Source organism: Lepidochelys olivacea (assembly GCF_965140295.1).
Source record: "Lepidochelys olivacea isolate rLepOli2 genome assembly, chromosome: 2".
Classification (NCBI taxonomy): domain Eukaryota; kingdom Metazoa; phylum Chordata; order Testudines; family Cheloniidae; genus Lepidochelys; species Lepidochelys olivacea.
The window spans coordinates 34,665,146-34,682,109 of NC_140412.1; the positions used below are offsets into that span (position 1 = coordinate 34,665,146).

A 16,964-nucleotide genomic window follows, 5' to 3' on the forward strand; every position below is an offset into this window, starting at 1 on the left:
CCCATTCTTCGTCTCCTTGCCAGAGTGGTGTAAAGGAGCCTTATTGTAAATGACAGTAATGGAATCCTCAGCTAGGAGGATCTATGAGCTTTCTTGCTTTTTTTCCTGTGCCAGAGAGGCACAATGGGGTTAGATTACAGCTCAGGATCTATCTTAATTATCCTTTTAAAAAAAAAAATGAAGGACAATGATTAGCAAAAAACCTGTATGACTTCCATGTGTGAAAGTCTGAACAATGTGAAAGTGCCATTCTACTTTACAGAACACCAAACACCAAAATAAAAGTAATGTAATTTAAACAAAAATCCAGGATTATAACTAGAATGCAGGGTACTGGTTACCAAGTATTCGTAACTTAACTTTCATGTTTTTAGGAAATGCTGAAAAGTTTGATTGTTTTTCTATATGGTAGTTTAAATAAATTACCAAAGTAAGTGTGGATTATATTGCATTATTTTGACAAATAAAATATGCAAAATTCTGCACCAAAAACTGCAAAATTCTGCATTTTTTTGGTGCAGAATTCCCCCAGGAGTAATTACTGCACATAAAAACATCATAATGGCCATACTGGGACAGACTGAAGGTCCATCGATCTCAGAACCCTGTCTTTTGACAGTGGCCAATGCCAAATGTCTCAGAAGGAAAGAACAGAACAGGTAATCATCAAGTGAGCCATCTCCTGTTGCCCATTCCCAACTTCTGGAAAAACCAAGGCTAGGGACACCATGCTGCGTAACAGTCCTTGATGGATCTATCTAGTTGTTTGGTTTTTTTTGTTTTGTTTTTTAAAAACCCTGTTATAGTCTTGGCCTTCACAATATCCCCTGCAAGGAGTTCCGCAGGTTGACTGGGCATTGTGTGAAGAAATACTTCCTTTTGTTTGTTTTAAACCTCCTGCCTATTAATTTCATTTGGTGACCCCCTAGTTCTTGTGTTAGGAGAGAGTAAATACTTCCTAACTTACTTTCTCTATACCAGTCATGATTTGATAGACCTCCATCATACCCCCCATTAGTCATCCCAGTTCCAAGCTGAAAAGTCCCAGTCTTATTAATCTCTCCTCATATGGAAGCTGTTGTGGTCCTTTTCTAAAGCTTTTCTAATTCCAATCTATTTTTTTTTGAGATGCGGCAACCACATCTGCATGCAATATTCAAGATGTGAGCGTACCATGGATTTATGTAAAGGAAATATGATATTTTTCGTCTTATTTTCTATCCCTTTCTTTATGATGGGCAACATTCTATTTGCTTTTTTGAATGCCACTGCACATTGAGTGGATGTTTTCAGAGAACTATCCACAATGACTCCAAGATCTCTTTCTTGAGTGGTAAAAGCTAATTTAGACCCCATCATTTTATATGTATAGTTGGGATTAGGTTTTCCAATGTACATTACTTTGAATTTTTCAACACTGAATTTCATCTGCCACTTTGTAGCCCAGTCACCCAGTTTTGTGAGATCCGTTTGTAACTCTTCTCAGTCTGCTTTGGACTTAACTATCTTGAAGAGTTTTGAATCATCTGCAAACTTTGCCACTTCACCATTTATCCCCTTTTCCAGATCATTTATGAGTATGTTGAACAGTACTGGCCCCAGTACAGGCCCATGAGGGGACATCACTATTTACCCCTCTCTGCATTCTGAAAACTGACCATTTATTCCTACCCTTTATTTCCTATCTTTAATCAGTTACTGCACACATCTCACTAAACATGGACACGACTGTTATTGCCCTTGAAACACATATACCTACATTTACTGTAGCCTTGTCAAATTCAGCTTCTGAAGACGTAGGTGACAAGGGACTTATGGGACTAAGAGATGGGGAGCTCTCCGCACTAGAAACATATTCTGGGTCAGGAACATATAAAATCTATAAAGAAATTGAACACATGCTGTAGTTAACAGTTACATTAAGAGTTTCATTGACATTTATTTTCACTAGTTGATGCAGATTTGTTTTCTCATAAGTTATTCTATTAAATTTGTTCTGCTGGAGTTAATTTATGCTTTAGAATTTTTTTTTTTTTAAATACAGATTTAGTTGTGCATTACCAATTTTACTGTCACTTTTCTAGCAAAGCAAAGCAAGCAATATTAATAAAGTCTTCTCTACCAATAGGTCCATGAGGCACAGAATGCACTGACGTATCATACAAACATACCATATAAAAGAATCCCACACTGGTTTCCATCATGGTGTGTCAAACAGTGTGCGATAAAACAAATATATCTTGTTTACAGCAATTCATAAAATGAGTAAATATATACCTGCAAAATGCATTTTTGAGCCTTTAAATATTTAAAATTCTGTAAATCTTATTAAGGCTGACTATTAGCAGTAATAATAGTGGAGATATTACTTTATGGTCTTCTGTTTACGTGGGTAAGAAATTTATAGCATGCCCAGAAACACCAATTCAAACTTGTCCAGTGCTGTAATAAATACTATTATGAATACTTGCACACAAAGTGTACCATTTCTCTGGCCTTTTCATAGACTGCTATTAGTCTGTTATTTAGAGTCAATAAGATGCATTGCTAGGGAACACATTCAGTGCATTCATCCCAATTAAAAAAAGTTGGTCATCTATTTCCAGATTCAACTCTCTACAAAGCATGCCAAAAACTAGGTTACTCTAAATTTATTTGCTTCATAGATCCATTCTCTTGGGAATGGCATGAATGGTGTTGCACAGCTAGTTTTGCAGCAGCTGGAAGTCACAGTAGCAGTAAGTCATGCTTATAGCCATAGAAATGCTGCTAGCTCCCAATATTTATCCTACATCCATTTACAAAAAATGAATTTGTCTTGAAACTGAAAAAGTTACCTTATGATTCTCAATATGCTTGCTTTTATTAGTCTTTTCAAATTTAATTTAAGAAAGAGATAGTAAAGACTGGTTTAGATTGTGACTAACTCCCATTGGTAGCAGTTACTCAACTGACTAATCCAAGTGGGTGTCTGGAGTTCACTAACTCTAACTGAAGAATCCTAAATATATCTTCAAAAGATTGGAGGTCTTATACACAGAGACCCATCCTATTGTTTTCAGTAGAAGAAGTGGTAGACAAGCATTCTGAACATCTGCCTCTATTTCCACCACACCCAGTTTATGTTGAGGTAATTAATCGCTAATACCTGTCCAGGAACAACTGCTCGGGAGAAAAACTTGTTTAACTGAACCAGTTCATTCGGTGTAGTATCAAATTTCAAGGCAATACTGTTTAGAGTGTCTCTTGATTCAACCTGTATCAATGGAAAGAAAAAAAATAGCTAGTTTTAAAAGAGTGGAAACTTAGATGTTTTATCACTTGCAGTCTGAATTTATAAAACTTTTGATAAAGTTAGTAATATATACATTGCATGACAACTTTAAGTATATTATACTGTACACATGCATGCACACAGACTGACAGTGAGTAGTGGGGCATAGGCCAGTATCAAGGGCCATGCAAGTATGCTCCTTGAAGCTGATGGTTCCTTCAAAGTCACCTGCCTTCCATCTGTCTCCCGAGCAACCACAGGAGTTATCATACATGTAGGGCTGAAGGTTCAGACAATAGCCCAAAGGCCAAAGCTTCTGTCCTCTGCTCCAGTGGAACCCAGCAAGAGATGCAAGAATCTATGAGACTGGCTTCATGCAGGTACTGATTTACCTCTACACTCTTCACCCACAAGAGGGCTCTCCACAAGTAGTGTATGCAACTTTTTATTATAGAGGTCATTTCTTCCTTCTGTTTTCTACTGAAATATGATTCAGTGAGTCAGTAATTTCAATAAAAAAATCTTGAACAAAAACTGAACATTATGACTGGAAGTAGGAATTAAGTAGGAGGAAGACATTACCTTAGAACAAGTCATTTTTTTCAAGCCAGTGTCTTCAAAAATATAAGGAAAGAGTGGGGTGATTGAAAGAAAGGGATAACGATAATGAAACCTCACCTTGGGGGAACACCTCCAAATAAAATCTTTTAGTTTCTGAGAGGCATCAGTACATTAATATAATTATTATATTAATAAATTATTATTATTACAGGAAACAGATTTTAGTTTGATACATATCTTCCTATCATGATGGTTATAAAACAAAAAAGTGTATGCAATAAGAGACCGTTGACAGATTGTTACCAAGTGTTTGTACATAGAACCTCAGAGTTATGAACAATGTCCATTTCTGAGGTGTTCGTAACTGAAGAAAACATTATGTCTGTTCTTTCAAAAGTTTACAACTGAATATTGATTTAATACAGCTTTGAAACTTTACTATGCAAAAGAAAATACTGCTTTTAACCATCTTAATTTAAATGAAACAATCATAGTTTCCTTATCTTGTCAAATTTTTTTTTGCTTAATTTTTTTTTTTAAAATACCTTAGCAGACACCATGATCAAGACCAAGCAAAACAATTACAGTTAATAACCATGGCTATTTTATTATTTAGAAAGGAAAAGGAAACAAATAACTGAACATAAAAGAAAATAATTCACTTCCATTACAATCTTTTCTGTACGTTATTGTGGAGCACTTAACAGAGACTACACCTCTGAGGTGCGCTTGCCTCTTGGTAAATTAAGACCAAAGTATATTGTTTCCCCAAAATTATTGTGAATCCATTCTTTAGTATATCCTTAGGTAACTAGATGGGCAAAATAGCTTTGTTTCAGAGCAGGTGAACCTGTTGGTTATTAGTAAAAAAAATCAGGCAGTATATAAATGGCAAAGTAAGTAGTCTGAATTACATCCTATGAAACCCAAGGAAAATATTTAAATCAGCTACTTAGAAGCAGCCATTTAAGGAGTGGTCTTGACCATTAACCAATGGTTGACAATTAACCAATTTTAGAATTTTAAATCCAATTAAACCCCTCTGATTAGCCCACTACCCCCCGTCTCCCGTCCAGGACTCCAAGGTTTAACTCTTGGTGATAAACAGGAGAAACTGTTGGAATATTAAAATGCTGTTGTAATTTGAGACTAGCAAAATCATGATAAGAGTTTTAAATGTAATCCCTTGGCAGTGTGTTCGTTAACTTCCTCTTACCAATTCACGTTCAAGTCTTGGAGGTTTTCCTAGGGTTGGTTTCTTGGCTCTGGTCTACACTACAGACAGATTTTGGTATAACTGCATCACTCAGGGGTATGAAAAATCTACACTCCTGAGCGACAGTTATGATGATCTAACCCCCTGTGTACGCAGCACTACACTGGCAGGACAGCTTCTCCTGTTGACATAGTTGCTGCCTCTCATGAAGGTGGATTATAAAAGCTGATGGGAGCACTCTCCCCCAGCATAGGGCATCTTCATTAAAGCACTATAGTTACACCAGTGCAGCTGCACCAAGGCAATGTTTTAAGTGTAGATTGGTCCATCTTGAGTCTTCTTTTTTTTAAATCTCTCTAGCAGCTTGCTTGTAGAGATAGACAGGATCAGCTGTGGCGTGCTTGCTGTCTAAGCAGAATTGCAGGGGGTGAGTGTGGGCTGCTCACTTCAGTCTTTCTACCTTTCGCATCCTTATTTTCACATAGGCAGAACACACCTCTTTTACGCTTGTTTATATTTACATTACTGTAGTTGTGGTCACGCTTTCATTGGCTTCAAGCCTTTGAGGGTGGTTTAGGTCAGTGGTTCCCAAACTGGGGTTCACAGAACGTTACAGAGGGTGCACCAGAAAAATTTCACTAATGGCGGCCAGAGGACCCCAAGCATTAGAGGCAGCAGGTGGGATCCGGTTGCAGGACAGACAGCCTAAGCCCCAGGGAGAGTGAAGCAGGGTAGTTGGGGCTGGCAGCCCGAGCCCTGCCCCCATCAGCGGGGGAGCTGGCCACCCGAACCCCAGCGCTCCAGTTTTACCACCATTTTCAAGAACATACTTATGCGAGAAAGCGTTTTCCTCATATGCACATCTGAAAACCAAATACAGAAACAGACTTGACGTCGAACCAGACCTGAGACTATCTTTCGCCAGTGGTTCCGTACTTCCAAGAGCTATGCAGAGCAAAGCAAGCTCATCCATCACACTGAGGAAATTTAAACTTAAATCCCTAGAAATATTCATTTTTAGGAAGGGAGTCACGAGATTTCACAATTTAGTGAAAGGGGTTGGCAGGCTGTTAAAGTTTGGGAACCACTGGTTTAGGTGACACTTTCAGCTCCTGAACATGCAGTTCACTTAATGAACATGCAATATTTTTAATTGCCTTTGTTCTTGTTGTAGTAGGAAAAAAATCCAGATTTAAAGTTGGTTTTAATATTTTTTCTTTTTTAAAAAGTTTTCAGTCCACTTTGAAATATTCTTTTAATTTTATTATTTTGACAGGAAATGAAATTGTCTTCACAAATTCCAAGCGCTCATTACTTGTATAAAAATTTTTAGTTCTCAAAAAAGTCTTACAATTAAACAACTTATAGAAAGTGTTTAGATTGACTTGTTGCTTTTATATGACAATTTTTGGAAGGATGATTTTTCCTCATCTTCCTGACAGGGTTGAGAGTTGTTTGAGCACCGCCAGTAATTAGCTCTCCATTAATATAAATTTACTTAAATAGCTTCTTGCAAGATCTTTTGATGGTAATTATTAATGTGATATTTGTACATAAAACATTTTACTATTCAGATATCAGGCAGTTATATGAAAGCTTGCATTAGATACAAAATATTTACAAATATTTATTTTAAAAGAAGCTTATTCCATTTTAGGCATTTGAAAAACAAAAGCTTTAATATTTAAGTTGAAACATGTTAGAAGTAACCAGTATCTTCTGTAAAAAGACTTCCTACCATAAATGTTCTTCAAAATAGACAAAGGAGGGAGGACTGCATGTTTACAAAAAATATCAAATTCAATAAGAACAGGTCTAGAATTTTGAGTGGCTTTAAACTCAGGTTTTTCTTTGAAAAGAAAAATGAAAATGTTTTGGTATTGGTCCACTTTCCTTCTAGATGTGTTGCTCCGATAACACAATAGCGCATTCTTTCACAATCAGACTACTTCCAACAAAAACAAAACAAGTGTTAACATGACTTGCATGCTTGAACTTTCATAGAATCACAGAATATCAGGGTTGAAAGGGACCTCAGGAGGTCATCTAGTCCAACCCCCTGCTTAAAGTAGGACCAATCCCCAACTAAATCATCCCAGCCAGGGCTTTGTCAAGCCTGACCTTAAAAACTTCGAAGGAAGGCGATTCCACCACCTGCCTAGGTAATGTATTCCAGTGTTTCACCACCCTCCTAGGGGGTCCCGGCAGGCAGCAGCGTGCCATTAAAAATCCAGCCCGGCCTGGCCTGGCCTGGCCTGTCCCGCTCTTCCCTGCTCCCCGCCCCCTCCCACAGGGGCAGAAGCTTGGTCCTGCTGGCTCCCGTGCCTCTTCCCGCAATGTGCTGGGTTCCTGCCCCTCCTCCTCCTCTCCATCCCTCCCTCCCTGCCGTGATCAGCTGATGGCCCTTATGAGGGAGGGGGTGGCAGAGGAGCAGAGTCAGCCTGCTCGCTGCTCCCGGTGGAGGCAGGGCTTTGGAGAAGCAGGGCATATCCCCTCCAGCCCTCTGCCGTGAGCACCCAAAACCCCAGCCCACACACCCAGCCCTCTGCCCTGAGCCCCGCACACCCCCAAGGCCCCTGCCCTAAGCCCTGTACACCCCCACCCCCCACCCCCACACACACACCCAGCCCTCTGCTTCACTCCTTCCCCCATCACAACCCTAGCCCTGACTCTGGCACCCCCCCACACACCCAGGCCCCCACACCCTATGCACCCCCCACCCTGAGCACCAAACAGGAGCTCCTGGACCTCCCCTCCCCACATTCCCACCTGCACCCCTCCCACCAAATGGGAGCTGCCCAGGTAAGCGCTCCACACCCAAACCTCCTGCCCCAACTCTGAGCCCCCTCCCTCATTCTAACTCCTGGCCATACCCTACACCCCAACCCTCAGCCTGCTCCTTCACCCCAGCCCTGTGCTCAGTACACTCCCACCCTCAGCTCAGTGCAGAGAGAGAGGGGAAGAGAATGGCCAGAACCAGGGAGAAGGTAGGTACCCACTGTATGTGGGCAGGGCCGGGACCCCAGATCGGCAGCTGGCTAAGCAGACCCGACAGCCAGGATCCCGGCTGGCAGGAGCCGGCGGATGGAACCCCTGAGCGGCAGGGGGCTGAATTGCTCAGCCCACTGCCGGTCTGGCTGCCGGCCCCTTGCCAGCCGGGGTCCCGGCCGCAGGCCCCGCTCAGTGCACTGCCAGCCTAGGTGAATGGAACCCCAGACCAGCAGCAGGCTGGACAGGCCGGCAGCAAAACATCAACATTTTTAATTTTAAATGAAGCTTCTTAAACATTTTGAAAACCTTGTTTATTTTACAATACAACAATAGTTTAGTTATATAATATATAGACAGAGAGAGAGACCTTCTAAAAACATTAAAATGTATTACCGGCACGTGAAACCTTAAAGTGAATAAATGAAGACTCGGCACACCACTTCTGAAAGGTTGCCAACCCCTGATCTAGTCTGACTTCCAGTATAACACAGGCAATTGAACTTCACTAAAATAATTCCTAGAGCATCTTAATTAATCTTAATTTTTTCCTAGAAAAAACTTCCAATCTTGATTTTAAAATAGCCACTGATGAAGAATGGACCATGACCCTTGGTAAGTTGTTCCAATGACTAATTACTCTCACTTAAAAATACACCTTATTTCCCGTCTGAATTTGTCTAGCTTCAACTTCCAGCCATTGGATCGTGTTATCCCTTTCTCTGCTAGATTGAAGAGCTCATTATTAAATATTTGCTCCCCATTTAGATACTTAGAGATTGTAATCCAGTCACCCCTTAACTTTCTCTTTATTAAGCTAAATAGATAAGATTCAAGGAATTCAGTCACTATAGGGCATGTTTTCTTATCCTTAATCCTTCAATGTTTCCTTGTGACTCTCCTCTGAATATTCTCCAATTTAACAACATTCTTCTTGAACTGCTGACACCAGAACTAGACTCAGTATTCCATCAGCAGAGGCACCACTGTCAAATACAGAGGTAAAATATCCTCTACTGCTTCAGATATCCCTATTTATGCATCCAAGGATTGCATTATCCCTTTTCACCACAGAATCACACTAGAAACTCCTGTTCAGCTGGTTGTGCACCATAACCCCCAAATCTTTTCCCGTGTCACTTATTCTTAGATAGAGTCCCCCAACACCCCCATCATGTAAGTTTGGCCTATATTCTTTGTTCCTAATATATACATTTACATTGAACTAATTAAAATGCATATCTTTGTTTGTGTTCAGCTTCCCAATCAATCCAGATTGCACTGAAACAGTGATCTGTCCTCTTCATCATTTACCACTCATGCAATGTGTCATTAGCAAACTATCAGTGATAACTTTAATTTCTTCCATTTCATCAATAAAAATGTTAAATAGTATAGTGCCAAGAGCTGCGTGCTGCAAGACATATTGAAAAAAAGCCAACATTAAAAATCCAACGGGCTCCTACGCCAGCTCTTTTAGAACTCTTGGATGCAAGTTATACACACAGGATGGGGGGGGGGTGGGGACGGGTGTCAATTTTGGTAACTGCTGTTTAATATCCTCCTGAAATACAAGTGGAATGGAAAGAGAGTGTTGTCATATATGACTAACACCTGCCCCCTCCCCCAAATATAGAACAGAAATATTTATTGAACACTTCTTCCTTTCATGTATTATTAATGATAATTCTACAATTTCCATCTAGTAATGGACTGATGCCATTGTTAGGATTCTTTTTGCTCCTAATCACCTTAAACTCCTCCTTTATTGTTTTTAACTCTGCTGGCCAGACTTTTCTTTGTGTCCCTTTGCTTCCCTTATCGATTTTTGAACAATCCCTAGTTTCTGATTCATATTCATTGCTATCAACATATTGTTTCTTCCATTTGTAACTTTAAAAAAAAAGTCATAGCTGTGGTCACTGCCCCTCTAAATCAGGTCATTAAAAAAATGGCCTCCTCCTCCTCAATTGCAGCTTTTTGGGCATCTGGTAAATTGTTCTTAAACGATTCCCAATTATCATTCACATTTTTCTGATTAAATTCTTCCTCCCAGCTCAGATTTGGCTCAACTGTCTGCAGCTTTGTGAAAGTGGCCCTTTTCAAGCACGAATAATATATATATTTAAGTGGAAAGAGGTTAGAAGTAACCAGTATCTATATATATAAGGTATGGATTTTACTCTGTTTGTACATTATAAATGTGATCAAGTCATAATCACTTGTACCTGAGTTACCATTAATTTTTTATTTTGGTGATCAGTTCCTCTTTAGCTTCAAGATGAGGTCTAATATAGACATCTCCCATGTTGAATGTAACACTTAGTTAGGAAGTGGTCATCTACAAAATTTGAAATTCCAAGAATGTTTTAGTACTGGTAGCATGAGACCTCCAGTGTGTGTCACTCAAACTCGAGTCCCCCATGATCTCACAGCTATTTTTCTTACACATGACAGACAGGTGTGTAAGGAAATGGTCATCCTATTCCTTAAGTATGCTCTCTGGTGGTCTGTAGCAGACACCAATATCAAATCTTGCGCTTTATCTGTTAAGACATTGATCCATAAGTATTCAAGATTATTTTCTTCTGAGTTATCAGTAACTCAGAAACAGGTAATGCCATTTTTGACATTCCCCATCCCTTTTTGGGCACTCGGTCCTTTCTCAATAGGTTAAAACCACTGATTTTAACATTCCTTTCATTAGAATCATCCCACCAAGTGTCATTAATATCACCTAGATCACAGCATTTTGAGGCCGTTAATAAAGCACATTAGAAGGAATACATTTAATGACAAAAACAGCTGGAATCCCACAAGGATCTATTTCAGGGACAAGCATTCTTTCTTAAATAATTCATTCATTAACAATTGAGTGACAGCAGCAAACACATCTTGACAATGTGGAAATATCCAAATTATTCTTGCATAAGAAGGAGCAGTACACTGAGAAAACAGAGGGATAGTCTTAGAGGGTCACGGTCTAATTATTCGAATGGTTTCTTTACAGTGTTGCAAATATCACTTCAGTTTGTCTTTCACTCTGCTTGGATCATGGAAAAAGATTGGTCAGCTTAATCTTTGATTTCTTTCAGAGCGCTAGCCATGTTAGTCTGTATCAGCAAAAACAACAAGAACTCCTCGTTTCTTTGATTTCTGTTATGAAATAGTATAATGTAAAAGGAATCCAGAGCTACACAAAGGAATATGGAAATTGTAAAAACACCCACAAAAAACAGACCGCTGCCCTCCAAACAACACTTAACCAAAAGTAACATTTCTGTTCTTAACTTTAATGCCATCTATTTTTCAAAAAACAAATAATCCATAATCTAAAAAATAGAAACTAATTGTTTGAGTATCCCTTTAAGTAGTGTAGTATAAATGAAACAGGTGATAAATGTTGATCAAGCAAACAGGAAACGTTTCAGAGCAAGGCAGTGGGTAGAAACAGGAATACAATCAAATAACTTCAGAAGATGAGGACAGCACGTACTGTAGCACAAATAGATTCAAACATTTGACTTTTGCTTTTTCCATGGTGGGCACATGGAAGCTAGTGAGAAGAAACTTCAATGAGTGCTGCAGATACTCAGCTCTGCAATAGCTGTCTTGAGGGAGTAAGAAAATTCACACAGCTGCAGCCATCATTTAAATTAATAGGATAGCCAAGTCTCAAATATCACTGTGTGTGCCCGCGTGCATTTCTCTATGTTATATATAAAACAAAAGAGAACTGAGTTTTTGTAAAAAGTCTTGTGCATTAGTTGGTTTCTCCCCTCTTCCACCAGTCAACATGGATTCCACTGGTTACCCTGGTTTTGTAAACTGTGCTGTATTTTAATGGTTTGTGGAGCAACCTAAATGTCTTGGCAGAGTAAAACAAATTTTGAAAGCAGTATTGGACATAGTAAGAAGCAAATATGGCTTTCCAGGAGGAAGGAGGAGGTCTGAGGTTTCATTCATTATCTTTTGCTACAACAAGGAACTGGAAGATTCTTTCAGGCAGATCTTAAGGGTGACTAAGAAAGGCAGCGTTGAAGGAAGTTCTCCTTCCGCAGCTCCATGTTCTCCCTTCCATCTGGTAATTTCTATCCCAGGGGACTGGAAGAAACTGGCACTACTAGTAAAATTTCATTATGTACTATTAGGAAAGTGGATTTGCTTTAGAAAAGATAGTTAGCTTGTCCACATATTTCACATTTCTGGTTTCTTAAACACACACGATCAAAGGTGGAAGCTTCAGGGATGATTGTGATCTATCCGAGAACACATTACAAATCATATGTTCTTAAACGGCAATTCTGGATGCCAAAGTATTTCTTTATTTTAGAAAAAAAAGACACTTCCACATTAGACTACCATGTGAACACAATTAAGGGTATGTCCACCCTATAAACTTAAATCGACCTATGTTCAGTCCAGGGGAGCAGTGAAATTCACAAAAATGTAACAGTGTCTATAGGGACACCGCATCACCCTAACTACACAGAATAAACTTATGCCTCTCGTGGAGGTGGAGTTATTATGCCAGTGCAGGAGGACACTTAAGTCGGCGGGAGCAAGGCTATAGTGTGTACACTGACATAATTAGGTCGACACAAGAAGCTAAATTATCTAGATGCTTTCATGTATGTGTTTTCTGCCATGTGCAAACTTAGTTCTTTTGTAACCAACGGCTCAACTGACATTTGGAAACTTCTAGAGTCATGTCTGCAAAAATGCACATCTTGATATTTCAATATTCCATGGTGATGTAGACATTTTTGTATGTGTTTATGCAAAAGTAATGAATTCCATTATTCCAAATGTCACTTTTTAATTACAATTACATAACCAAATTGGAACATAAGAGCCAGGCATTTATTGTTCATTACAGACATGGCAATAAGTTGACAGTCAAGTCAAAGTAAAGTGTTGTATCCAGAGCTCTACAAATTAACATTTATTAAAATTCATTATGTAAAGTTGTTTTGACTTTCATCTAACTTGAAGTTCACACACACACACACACACACACACCAGAACTCAATTGTTAGTTGCTAAACTGGATAAACTTGTACCATTAGTCAACCTCTTGTCTGATTTAAGACAAGCAAAAAAGTACACTATTTAAACTGCACTTAAATTTAATTTTCATGCAAAGTACCATCATAATCTAACATCTATTTCCAACACGCAGCAATATCTCACTATAAGCCAGTCCTGAGCAGGCCAATTGTTCCAACACAATTTGGAGTGATCAAAGATTTTTAGTAAGCAAGTTTGACTCCTTTTCGCCACCCTTTTTATATCCAAGTTCCTAAAACACACAATTAAAACAGAAGCACATTTGATAAAAACTATAAAACAAATTAAGGACCACTCAGCGTGGTCTACAACACAGACTATTAACAAGCAAGCATGGAGCTCTGCTTCCTCTCTTCTGAGAGGGTTGTGTTTTCATTTTAGTTAAAACACAAAGCTAAAAGCAACCCCCTCCACACCAAAAACCTCTCCTCCTGGCTTTCCTATCTATTAGTTGGTTACCAGACAAGCTCCATTTCAGCTGTGTGAATGCATTGGGCCTTATTCTCCAGTGACTTGCACCTTGTGTAGTTGCTTATATCTATCCAAGCAAGTGTACAGTTCTAATCTGGTAGCATTTTACACGCACTTTGCACAGATGCGATTACAAAAGATGCAAGTCAGTGGAGAACCAAGTCACAAAGATGGAGTTATTTACCTTCTGGCTAGTGATCAGATGGAGAACATGAACTGTTAGATGTTCTTCTCCTCTCTTCCTCCCTCCAAAAACATAAAAAACTGTACTCTATGGAAGCCACATTCTCTCAACCCACTCACATGGGGTACAGCGCAGGGGGAAAAAGAAGAAAAAAAACCCAAACCACCACCCTTGCACCACAAAAAGAGTAAGGCTAGCTGCCAGTACATAGTCTGGCACTTGGTATCTTCCATACCATGCAACCACTGAGGGTAGCCACAGGTGAAAGTGGTCAGAAGAGAGGAACTACTGGCCGCTTCATTGCTAGACCGGTCTTTGAATGCCACAGTTTCTCACAATGAGGCTTCCCTCATGGTACTGATTTTAGTTAAGCCCATCGAGTGACCTACCAGAGTGGAGGACCCAGGCACAAGTTTTCTGCAACTACTGGCAAACCTTTTTCAGTAGCTCAGCTCTCGTCCCCTAAAGCCCCTACTCTACTTGCGCTATATTGATGACATCTTCATCATCTGGACCCATGGAAAAGAAGCCCTTGAGGAATTCCACCATGATTTCAACAATTTCCATCCCACCACCAACCTCAGCCTGGTCCAGTCCACACAAGAGATCCACTTCCTGGACACTACGGTGCTAATAAACGATGGTCACATAAACACCACCCTATACCGGAAACCTACTGACCGCTATTCCTACCTGCATGCCTCCAGCTTTCACCCTGACCACACCACACGATCCATCGTCTACAGCCAAGCTCTGCAATACAACCACATTTGCTCCAACCCCTCAGACAGAGACAAACACCTACAAGATCTCTGTCAAGCTTTCTTACAACTACAATACCCACCTGCAGAAGTAAAGAAACAGATTGATAGAGCCAGAAGAGTTCCCAGAAGTTACCTACTACAGGACAGGCCTAACAAAGAAAATAACAGAACGCCACTAGCCGTCACCTTCAGCCCCCAACTAAAACCCCTCCAACGCATTATTAAGGATCTACAACCTATCCTAAAGGATGACCCAACACTCTCACAAATCTTGGGAGACAGGCCAGTCCTTGCCTACAGACAGCCCCGCAACCTGAAGCAAATACTAACCAACAACCACATACCACACAACAGAACCACTAACCCAGGAACTTATCCTTGCAACAAAGCCCGTTGCCAATTGTGCCCACATATCTATTCAGGGGACACCATCACAGGGCCTAATAACATCAGCCACACTATCAGAGGCTCGTTCACCTGCACATCCACCAATGTGATATATGCCATCATGTGCCAGCAATGCCCCTCTGCCATGTACATGGGTCAAACTGGACAGTCTCTACGTAAAAGAATAAATGGACACAAATCAGATGTCAAGAATTATAACATTCATAAACCAGTCGGAGAACACTTCAATCTCTCTGGTCACGCAATCACAGACATGAAGGTCGCTATCTTAAAACAAAAAAACTTCAAATCCAGACTCCAGCGAGAAACTGCTGAATTGGAATTCATTTGCAAATTGGATACTATTAATTTAGGCTTAAATAGAGACTGGGAGTGGCTAAGTCATTATGCAAGGTAGCCTGTTTCCTCTTGTTTTTCCCTACCCCCCCCCCCCAGATGTTCTGGTTTAACTTGGATTTAAACTTGAAGAGTGGTCAGTTTGGATGAGCTATTACCAGCAGGAGAGTGAGTGTGTGTGTGTATGGGAGTGGGGGGGGGGGGGGGATGTGAGAAAACCTGGATTTGTGCAGGAAATAGCCCAACTTGATTGTCATGCACATTGTGTAAAGAGTTGTCACTTTGGATGGGCTATCACCAGCAGGAGAGTGAATTTGTGTGGGGGGGGTGGAGGGTGAGAAAACCTGGATTTGTGCTGGAAATGGCCCACCTGATGATCACTTTAGATAAGCTATTACCAGCAGGACAGTGGGGTGGGAGGAGGTATTGTTTCATATTCTCTGTGTATATATAAAGCCTGCTGCAGTTTCCACGATATGCATCTGAGGAAGTGAGCTGTAGCTCACGAAAGCTTATGCTCTAATAAATTGGTTAGTCTCTAAGGTGCCACAAGTACTCCTTTTCTTTTTGCGAATACAGACTAACACGGCTGTTACTCTAAAACCTTACAGGCAATCTACTTGATCTGTCCACTACAGAGGACATATCAAATATTTAGTTTGCACTTTCACTCTTACATTTGGCTAGTCAGGTCATTAACATGAGCGTGTGCTGAAGACTGGACTTTAAGACCCACAGGATTAAGACAAGGGTCCACAGTCACTCAAGAGTAGGACCTCTTTAAGCTATTGAGAGTTTACAGTCATCTGTGATGCTGAGCCAGGGAGGGTTAAGCAACCAGCAGGCTGGATGACTTGAAAGCAACCTGTAAGGACATATTAAAAAAGAGCACTGAAATAGTAAACAGGGCCATTCCTTGTACATAGCTATCAAAGCCATGTTAAATAGACTAGAATCCTTGACATGTAGGCCTGTATCAGTAGAGAATTAAGAATAGATACTAGTTGTATTTGTCTGTGCTTACCTATATCTTGTTAGAAGTTTAAAAATGTGATCTAGTTAGCTTGTAGATGCTACACTTATTCTATTGATTCAGAGATCAAAAGCGGATATGATCATTTAGATGGGACTCGTGGTGTAATATTATTGTTTTCATTTCTCTTTTAAGTTTGTAGTAAACTACCGGTGAACTGGTTCATGGTTAATGAATGCAACTAGTTACCGGTGTATGCCGAGGAAACAGATTAGCTTCAAACCATAGCAACTCTCTTCTCTTTTTTATTAATAAATCTTAGATTTCGTTAATAAACGATTGGCTGTAAGTGTGTATTTAGGTAAGAGCTGAAATATTCACTAACCTGGTGGGTAATGTGTCCCATCTTCTGGGATTGGGAAAGCTTTATATATGGTAAATAAGGATGTTAGTAACCCACACTATATTAGACACAGCTGTCAGGGTGTGAGCCAAAGACTGTACAGCTTAAGGGGAATGGTATTTTGGCTTCTTGTTAATCAGTAAGGTAGTACAGAAGCTGTTTTATTACTGGTTTGGTGAAACTTGATTACAGAATAAACCACCAGTTTTGGGGATGGTCTTTGCCCACTGGACCATAGCAGTTTGCCCTGACTAAGCATTCTCAGTATAGCCGCTCAGGGAACCAGGGCCACAGCATCTGTCAACCTTATCATACA

General features: G+C 40.0%; 1 protein-coding gene across 7 annotated transcripts in view; it reads right to left on the reverse strand.

Moving 5' to 3' along the window:
- Positions 1–16,964, reverse strand: part of OXR1 (oxidation resistance 1) — a 467,833-nt gene that overhangs the window by 104,781 nt on the left and 346,088 nt on the right. For all 7 annotated transcript variants that reach the window (XM_084620223.1, XM_084620224.1, XM_084620222.1 and 4 more), the window contains 2 exons: positions 3,149–3,256; positions 1,760–1,879 (listed from right to left, as the gene is read on the reverse strand). In XM_084620223.1, coding sequence (XP_084476349.1) covers positions 1,760–1,879; positions 3,149–3,256 — 228 coding nt within the window. The remainder of the gene's footprint in view (positions 1–1,759; positions 1,880–3,148; positions 3,257–16,964) is intronic.